At 40.4% G+C, this 9,791-nt stretch overlaps 1 protein-coding gene across 1 annotated transcript in view; it reads left to right on the top strand.

The window, feature by feature from the left end:
- The window catches only part of LYPD6 (LY6/PLAUR domain containing 6), a 149,617-nt gene extending 140,165 nt beyond the window's left edge, over positions 1-9,452 (top strand). Inside the window, exons 4-5 of the mRNA XM_023217519.2 lie at positions 3,954-4,084; positions 5,981-9,452. Coding sequence (XP_023073287.1) covers positions 3,954-4,084; positions 5,981-6,148 — 299 coding nt within the window. The 3' untranslated portion in view covers positions 6,149-9,452. The remainder of the gene's footprint in view (positions 1-3,953; positions 4,085-5,980) is intronic.
- The last annotated feature ends 339 nt before the right edge of the window (positions 9,453-9,791 follow it).

Raw genomic sequence — 9,791 nt, forward strand, 5'->3', positions numbered from 1 at the left:
AATCAGGATTCCTTGACAATTAGGTGGCATTCATGCTTTCGTGTGTGGTGAGTTGCATGTTAGAGACAAAGAAAACAAGAAACGATGAAGTCCTGAATTGAGGAAATGGAAAATGGAATAGGAAAGACCAGATGTATAATGGAGACATTTCAGAGGACTTGGAGACCCCCAGATTAGGGAGAAGTCTGAGCTGATTCTAGATTTCTAGTTCAAGTTACTGGAGAAGGGACCAGGAGGTCCCTTCCTGAGATAGACACATGTGAAGATAAAAAGATACAAAGGGGAGGGAGATAATGCATTGGGTTGAGACACATTAAGTGTGAGGTGATCCTGGCAGTGTCCAGAAAATAGTTGGTAATTTGGTTCTGCAGTTCAGGAGAAAGAGTCAGACTGAAGACATGGCATCAGAAGTTTGATGAGGCCACTTGAGTGAGAAGAGGTTCAAGGACAGAACACGGGAGAATATTGACTTTCATATTAGGGAAAGTGTTGAAAGTGGAGAGACCAGAGATGAGGAGAACATCTGTAAGACGGAACTCTGAAGTCTAGGATGGAGCGTCCCACAGATGAGATTATCCATAGTAGAGTCCCAGAGTCACAGAGAGATCCTGTAGGGTCAGACATGGGAAAAGGGCATGGAATTTGATGCAGAAGGAACAGTTGTTGCAGGGAAGTAGGTGGCAGAAGAGAAGAGCTGCGTGAACAGTAAGGAATGGTGGCAGGGAGAGAGCAGGCAGCTGTGACTGGCTTTTCATTTTTCAATATAATTCTTAGTATTACTATTAAAGTATTCTCCACCCATTAATTTTCTTGCGCATGAAGAATTATTCTCTAGCATCATTTTTATCAACCTGTATATTTATGAAGAAACTAAAACTAGCAGAACCATGAAGAATAATTGAGTGGCGAGAAAGCCTTTTATAAGAAAGTTGGACATCTGTAATGTCTCAATTCAAGTCATCTTATGTATGTTTTGTTTAAATATAGTTTCTGTTATTAAAAACAATATTGGTGGGTAAATGAAAGTTTGCAATTTAGCTTTGGGTTACTTTTAAATTTCAGAACTAGATTATGAGCTCTGTGTGCATGCGTGCACATGAGTGTGAATTTCATAAAAATTGTATTTTCCAATTGTTGATGAAGTTCTCTTTTCCATTTCTGATTTTAGTTGAATGCCTGTGAATCTAATAGTAAAAGACTTTTGTTTCACAACCTTTGGGAATACCGTGTAGTTGCAGAATATGAGATTTTAGAGACTGAAACTAACCTGGTGGAAATTCAAATTCATCTTTTTATCTTTTAGATAAAAGCCTTTGAAATCCTTTTAGTGTGAAGTTATCAGCAAGCTTGATTCTCATATTACCTCATTACTAACCCAAGGAGTTTTCAAAATGCATGGAGAACAATGCTCTGTGGCTGAAACTTGGTTTTTATCCTCACTCCAGTCCAGTGATAAGCCAAATGTGGCCCACCGAGTTCTACTTGGGAAATTCTGCCTGCTCACCCCAATATACCTTTGGAGATCACAAGATCACAACACATATAGAAGGTTCTCATAAATTGTGCACTGAAGAAACCTGTTCAACTTTAGCATTTTCAAAACTTCTTAAACCACAGAACCTTTTTCCACATTAACATTTCATAACTCACCTAGGAGTTTTGTAAGATAAGAAGTGGAATAAATGCTTTTGAGGGATTGATGCTTCAGCACTGAGGTCTGTACTGCTGGAAGTGAGGGCAGTGTTCTCTGTATATTTTTGTTTCATGAATTGGACTGGGTGAAGTAAAAGAAAAAATTCTTACTGCACTGATCTCCCTTCTACCCCCAGAAAGGCAAAAAATCAGCTTATTAGGTATTAAGCTTTTGCATGTTTTCCTGAAAAATTATTTTCATCAGTTGTCGTATCTACTTTCATTCAGTGGAATACGCGGTCCATTAATAAATGTATAAGATTTTGTTAAAGTTAGAAAAGTATGAACAAAGAAGTAGTCATATCAAGTTCACCAATTGTTATTTTAAGCCTTACTTAAAACAGGATAATTCACTACTTGGAGGAAAAGGCTAATTTCCAGAACTGCAGCTATGTAGTGATTTACTTATTCCATAAGCCTATGATCTTATCTGCTCAGATTTACATTTGGAGCAGTAAAACCTCTGGCAGCTGCTCTTAGCTGTCTGCATGAAGAGGAGACAGGAGATAAGAACATTCCTGATTTTATTGCTTTCTAGAACATTTGAAGTTGGGGTGGGGGTGGGAAAGATGAACCTATTGTGACCATAAAGCGTCCATCGAGTCTGATACCAAAGAAGTAAGCCAGTCCTCTAAGAAGATGTGGTAAATCTCCCAGGCCACCGGCCTCCATTTTTCAAAACCTGTCAAAGGCTTAAAAAAGAGGAGAGCTGCTGCCTCATCTTCATCAGAAAAGCAATCACTCCAATGTTAAGATAGTTTAGGGCTTTGGGAGAATTATTGCCAGGTAGAAAACTTTCAACTATTCTTATTGTGAGCTCCCCAGATGACCTTACCCTACTCCCAAAGAGCTCCGTAGGACTCTTAGCAACCTTGGAGCAAGCCTCAGCCCAATCCAACTATCAATTCCAGCCAGGATGCAGTGTGGGACAGCATTTAGGGGAGGGTGTTGACACAGGCTCTGCCTAGGCACACCCACCAATAGCATCACCACTGGGAATGTGGCAGCTCTTAGTACGATTTAATTGGAAACCATTTGGGATTCCTGTCAGGTGAGGGTCTCTAGGAAGACTTAAAACCCCTGGGTTTTGATGACTTCCAGGATGTGCTAATGGGTCTGTATTAGCTCATTCTCAGAACCTAAAATTTTCTTACGCTTTCTTCTTTGGACATTAGTTCTTCAGTTAAAAGCTGCCAAAATCATGACAGAATCTGGTAGGGGGGAGTTTTTAGTGCCTAATAAATAACCTCATAGGAGGTCATAATTCCATATTAGCCACTAAATATCTGAAATGTATAAAGCATGCAAAGTTGGGTCCAAGATGTGGATGAAAAACAGCTCAGTGACATTTCTTAAGAATTATTCATTTTCTTTTTTAATGTGAAAGGAGAGCAAGAACATTCTCCTAAATCCCAGACTTAGAAAGCTGAACATTGCCTGGAGGTCTTAAAGAATTACATTGACAAAGCCATTTTTCTTTAGTTTTTAAATTACACATAAAAAGTTCCCTCAAAGAATTTTGGAAGAAATCACAAGCTTTCAGATTCATTACACATAGAAGGACCTCTGGAAACTCCCATCATGGTCTTCATCTGTCATCCTAGGAGGACACTGAAATCGTGCTAGGGAGAAACGAAGCTCCTCAGTTTTGGAAAAATGTTCATTATTGTTTCAGTCTTCCTCTGTAATGCACCCTGGACCCAGCTATGCTCAATAGCACAAAGTTTTAAATTGTTCTGCTCTTGTGAATAGCTGCTTCCCCCAACACACACACACACACACACACACACACAAACATGCCAGCCACTGCTGTAGTGTTTTATCTCCTTAAGGACCACTCTTACCTGCCTAACTCATTTTAACCCTGAGTTCTTTGAACCTCTTTGTCCTTTCATCTTCCTTAAAATTGCTATGACTTATACCTCTTAAGTCATCCCCCCCAAACCACTCATCCCCTAAAAATAAAAATCAGTCCAGTGGCAAAATTTGTTGAAAGGCAAGGAGAAACCATTGTGTCTTGGTTTATGGGAATAATGCTGGGCAGAGAAATCAATATTCTTTGAAGACTGTTCTCTTACCATGGCACGGTGGAGCTCTCCAAGGAGGTCTTTGGGGGTGGACATAAACTCAAGGCAATGCACATCTTATGTGCTATTAGGTCTTTTCTGAAATGATAATGCTGATACTCCTGTTATTTTCCTTTTAGGCAGGTTGGGCCAACATTTCCCATCTCAAATAAATTATATTTTCTCTGTTGACAGAGACCAGATACTGCTACACTCAGCACACAATGGAAGTCACAGGAAACAGTATCTCAGTCACCAAACGCTGCGTCCCACTGGAAGAGTGCTTATCCACTGGCTGCAAAGACTCCGAGCATGAAGGCCACAAGGTCTGGGCAACAGAGCAAGTGACCAGTACTACATAGCCAGCTGCCTTCTCTTCAGACATCTGCCAGTAATCATGAGCAGATTCTTATTCCCCCATGAAGGCTGCCTTTTGACTGTCTTTATGCTCTATGAAAAGCCTCTTCCTTTCGTGTTTGCTCTGAAAGAATACACATTTATAGCAGAGGATAGGACAACTGATATAAATTGTGTAAACGCACATCAAGAGGGTATTCAGTGTTATTGTAAACCCTTTCTTCACTCAGAGGAAAGTAATAAAGCTACTAGAAAAAAGAGGAGTGAGGGACCAGTTATGCCCATCACGGTGAAGCTTTGCAGATGTACCCCGTTCATTCATCACAGGGGGACCGAGGCAATTCAGCTTTGATAACTTTCTGTAAAGTAGGACTCATGTTATGACTGGGATGTCAGTTTGGCGAGGGTCCATTGGCTCTTGAGTCATTAGATAGGTGACAAGAGACCCATCTTGTGTGTTTGCTTAAGCTTCTTCACCTGGTACCTGTAGAAGGCTGTATACGGAAACACCTGGTGCCTACGTACAGAAGCACTCAGTGTAAGATGAGCTTGGGAGGTAGCCTTGAAGGGTCATATAGAGAATCACAGAAAGGCAGCCTCGCCCTCCTGCTGTCTATACATGTGACCTTAACATATCAGGCCTTGGCCTTTATTTAGCAGCTGAACACTTCTCCTGCAGGTGGCCTTCCTGCTGGTTTGGGCAATGTCCACTGCCAATACCTGGGAACAGTACTGTCAGTAAGGGCTTCTTTTTCTTAAGGCAGACACCTAATTTTCAAGCAACCTCTTGAATATACTAATAATTAAAATTTTAAATATAATCTGCCTACTCTGCTCCTGGTTCAAACTGAGTAAAACCAAAGGCTTTCCCTGACCTCTCCAGCAAATTGGACTTGATTCTGAGGAGTTACTGTGGCCTCTTTACTAAGGAGAAAGTTAAGGATTAGAGAAGTTGGGTCATATGCTCAATCACACAGCTGGTAAGTGACAGGCACAGAATTCCAACTCACCTCTGGTTTGGAGTCTATTTCTGCAACGTTATACTGTCTTCCTGGCACATGTCAACTGTGACTAAAGACTCAAATCCCTGCAGGATAATGACTGTATAGAACATTTTTAATAACCATCCTATGACTAGGAATCACCTGGGAATCTTGTTAAAATGTAGTTCTAATTCTCCGTCTGGGGCAAGGTTTGAGATTGTGCACATGTAACAAACTCCCAGCTGATATTGGAGCTGCTGGTCTATACTTTGTGTAGCCATGCCCCAAGACAGTTTTTGTCACTAACTCTGTGGGTTTCTTTCTTATGATCCACAAGTAAGGTGGTGTAAAGCAGGAATAGCTGCATGAATGAAAACCCTTCAAACATTAACTCATCCAATGAGAATGGAGACACTTGTGCAAACAGTTCTATGAAAGTCAGTACGCAAGTTGAAATTACCTGGGTTGTTGCCACTTGACTCTCACTTGAAAAACTTAGCAAATGAAGGCTTGCCCTGTCTTCCTCAAGTAATCAGAAAGAGCCTCATGGAAAAAGGACGAGTTTCATTATTCCCATTTTAAGGGCGAAATAACTGAGGCCCAGGAAGGCTACACACCTTTCTAAGAATCGTTTGAGTAGTGGGGTGTCAAAAACAAAACCTAGATCTCTTGAAGTTTAGCCTGGGGAGTTTTCCTGTTGACCAGATTGCTTCTAGATGAAATATTATCCCTAGCCTTCCTGAACATAGAGTTGGCATCTCCTTCATAGATCAGGTAATTTTTACTTGCATCTTGCCATGTGGGTGACAGTTCCTTCAAAAACCCTGCCTCCTTCCAAGACATGCTGGCTTCTCATTATCTTTTTTTCTTCCTTTCTTTCAGGTCTGCACTTCTTGTTGTGAAGGAAATATCTGTAACTTGCCGCTGCCCCGAAATGAAACTGATGCCACATTTGCCACGACGTCACCTATAAATCAGACAAATGGGCACCCATGCTGTATGTCAGTGATAGTGTCCTGCTTGTGGTTGTGGTTAGGGCTCATGTTATAGCAGCTCAGTGGCTCCATGTGTTAATAGTGATCCATGGGGATCTCGATGGTCCACAGTCCTGCATGAGTCATTGGCCTGACAGTAATTACACACATATGACACAACACTCTTGGAGGTCGTCACAGCCAAGCATTGCCACTTACCATGAGGAATAAATGTTGCTTCATTGTAGCCATTTTGAGTCTAACCAGGACCCATCGAAGCCTTCTCTCAGTACAGCCCAAGTTCCATACCATAAACCTTTGTTTTCATTCCAAGAAGTAGTTCTGCATTTATCGAGATCTGGGGTTCTTAATTTGGAAGAATACGTGCATGAAATGCAGTAGGTCCTGAGACTCTAAGATATTAGGAGTATGTTATAGGGGCATGTATAGATGTGGGCTTTTCAGGAGAAAAGTAAAGAACCATTGGTTTAAATATAATCATGAATTCATTTGTAGCTTTATAATTTTAAAACATTGACTCCAAAACGAATGGACTATTTCCTTGGAAATTCTGACTGAGTCCCTGGAAAAGTAGTAATTCCAACAATTCCAGCCATTTGTTCAATTAATTTTCTTAACATTCTTCTCCCAGTGCTGGGAATTACATTCCCTCTGTTCCGTGCAGAAGACAAAAAGGCAATCATAAAAGTTCGTTACATTTGTGGGGGTGCCTGGAGGAGGATTTTCCCCAACTTAATGGAGCCAATGTCCATAAAGTGGCTGTGCTATAATATAATATATTCTTCATATAATATACTTCATGTAATTGGTGAGATCGGGCTTCTCCTTGACTTGGCACCTAATTCTGCTTCATGAGATCCTAGATTCCACCTGAGTCAATTGTGTCCAGAGCCCCAAACCAGGATGGAGTTGTTTTCCCCAGATATGGGGCTCTATTCAGCCATAGGTAATCTAGACAGAGGATTTCAGAATGAAAGGAAAATGTGTGGAGATTAGTCCTAGTTCATTCTGAGGGCTGACTAAGCGGCTCAGCCAGCTTCTTACTCCATCGGCAGTTCGTACTGCCAAAGAGCTCCCACTTCCAAATCCCCAGTGACTTTATGGAGAAGATTCTGCATTAAATTGTCTTTAGAATGATAATGAAGCAAGGCGTAATATGCGATGATGAGGAGAAAGTAGACCAGTGGGGTGATTGCAAGACTAACAAGGAGACTCAATGGGAAATTTTTATTTCTTTTAGATGTTGTTTGAGAAGTAGATGGTAAAATTTTTGTCATCCTTCCTATATTTTTTGTACCCCAAGTTATGATGTTTCTTCTTCCTTGTAAATAATTTAAACAGTATTTATTTTTGTAAGGCATAACTAGAAACTAAAATATATTCTAAAAAATTCATTATTCTGAACAAAGTGATCAAATTAGAATACATATTTTTCAACAGTGGTAGAGCTTTTAATATATGTTTATTGAAAGTTATCTATAATACTTGCACCAGTGTTGAAAAAGTTAACATGTGAGCAAGAGCAATATGTCTCAAGGATTTTTCTTATGGTTTCCTCAGTGATGGTGTCCAGGAATCATTCAGGTGGTGACCATCACTGGTCTAAGTTTCTGTGCAGGGTTTTGGGATGTGTTTGTGTGAAACTTGGTAGAACCATGGCTAATAAAGAGGACAGTGTTGTCAGGATCCATCTGCCCTCCATAGAAAAATGTCTCTGGCTCAAAAAATGAGATTCCCTCAGGGACTAAATATGAACTGACAGCAGTAACTCTGATACAAAATAATCTAAATTGCATCAAATGGCCTTAATTCAGAGTTTGTTAGGCTTATCAATATGTTGCTTTTAATTGGGGTTGGAAAGTAGAGGGAGAGAAAGCAAGACATTTATTAAGCACCTCGTATGTGCCAGGCACTATGCTAAGCACTTTACATAAGTTAGGATTAATCCCTGCAAGAATCCTATAAGGAGTGTTACTAGTATTTCCACTTTCCAAATGGAGGTACCAAAACTCAAACACAATGTTGTGAAGCCGTTTCCTTCAGATTTAGGTTATGTGGGATGAGGTGGGATTGAAGAGGAAAGAAAGGTGGAATTATCCCCGTAGGAATACTTTCAGGCCTGACTTCATGGGAATTCATCCATCTTACCATGTGGAGTTTATCTCGCCCTGCTGTTGCAGGATGCCATTTGCATGTGTCCCCAGATGATGTTTTTTCTTTGGGGAGTAGGGGTTTGGCTTCCTCATTCATCCCTCTTGCTAAAAGAGGAGATAGTTGATGTTGCATCTAAAGATGCTATAAGACAATGAAAATTTGATGTTGTACATACCTACAAGTACCATTTTTGTGCATGATTACACTCCACTGACATCTTCCAAGTACTGCATGTGATTGAATAAGAAACAAGAAAGTGACCACACCAAAGCCTCCCTGGCTGATGTACAGGGATCAGTTCCACAGTGGTGCAGATTCAGCTGCCACGCAGGGAGTGCTTGCAGACTCTGCATAGATGTTGCTGCATGCATCCCATGTACCTGTCAGAATGGCTTGTGTTTAATTCTCTTGAAAGAAAGTGATTTGCTCACTATCTCCAGCCTCAAGGAGCCAAGGGAGGTCATTCACATGGAAGGTCCAGGACTGGTCAGCCATCTGACTTTTCTAACACATTAAATTTTCCATGAAATCTCTCCATTGGTAATGGCTTAAGTGTAAAGAGCCATGATGTGTATATTAAGCTATGTGCCATGTATTTATTTTTAGACTCTCCACAGCATTCATGTCAATATGGGATTAATGCCTAAACTTTGTAAATATTGTACATTTTGTAAATCAATGAATAAAGGTTTTAAGTGTATCTTACCAGGCTCCTCCCTGCAAATGCACATATCAATCAATGATTAATGCACCCAGGTTATGTACAAGGCACTGGGCTTAGCACCACAGGGAACTTGCTTCCAGAGGCTCGCTTTGTAGTTGTATAGACAAGAATACACGCATGAGAAGATACAACACAATTGACCAATGCCAAATGATTCATACAGTCTGTTTACTGCAGAAAATAAAAGAAGGAAAGACGACCAGACTTTTCAATAAGGTCTACAGCTTCCCAAGAGCATGTCTTTGTTAAATCAGGAAATATAAAAATTATGTGTGTGTATGTGTCAATATACCACCCTATTAACTATTTTTAAATCTTACTCTATTTTGGGGGTTGTGTTAATGATGATACACCAGAAAAGATTTCCTCTTGATGGTTTCTCCTGCAACAGGAAACAAATATTAGAAGTGTATATGTCATTTCTATCTATATAATGAATTTATTATATTTTTCTTAGTAAAGTGATAGACATCAAAAGCAAGCTTGAAAAATGTCAACTTGTTTGTGATTCCTGATTATTCTTCTCTTCCTTGTTTTTGTTTTGTTTTGTTTTGTTTGAAACAGCAGGGTCTTGCTCTGTTGCCCAGGCTGGAATGCAGTGTCACCATCATGGCTCACTGCAGCCTCAAACTCCTGGGCTCAAGTGATATCCTCCTGCCTCAGCCTTCCGAGTAGCTTGGACTACAGTATAGGCATGTGCCACCACACCTGGCTAGGTTTTAATGACATTTCTTGCAGAGACAGAATCCAACTATGTTGCCCAGCCTGGCCTCAAACTCTGAGGCTCAAGCAGTCCTCCCACCTTAACCTCCCAAAGTTC

The sequence above is a fragment of the Piliocolobus tephrosceles genome, chromosome 11 (genome assembly GCF_002776525.5).
Source record: "Piliocolobus tephrosceles isolate RC106 chromosome 11, ASM277652v3, whole genome shotgun sequence".
Classification (NCBI taxonomy): Eukaryota; Metazoa; Chordata; class Mammalia; order Primates; family Cercopithecidae; genus Piliocolobus; species Piliocolobus tephrosceles.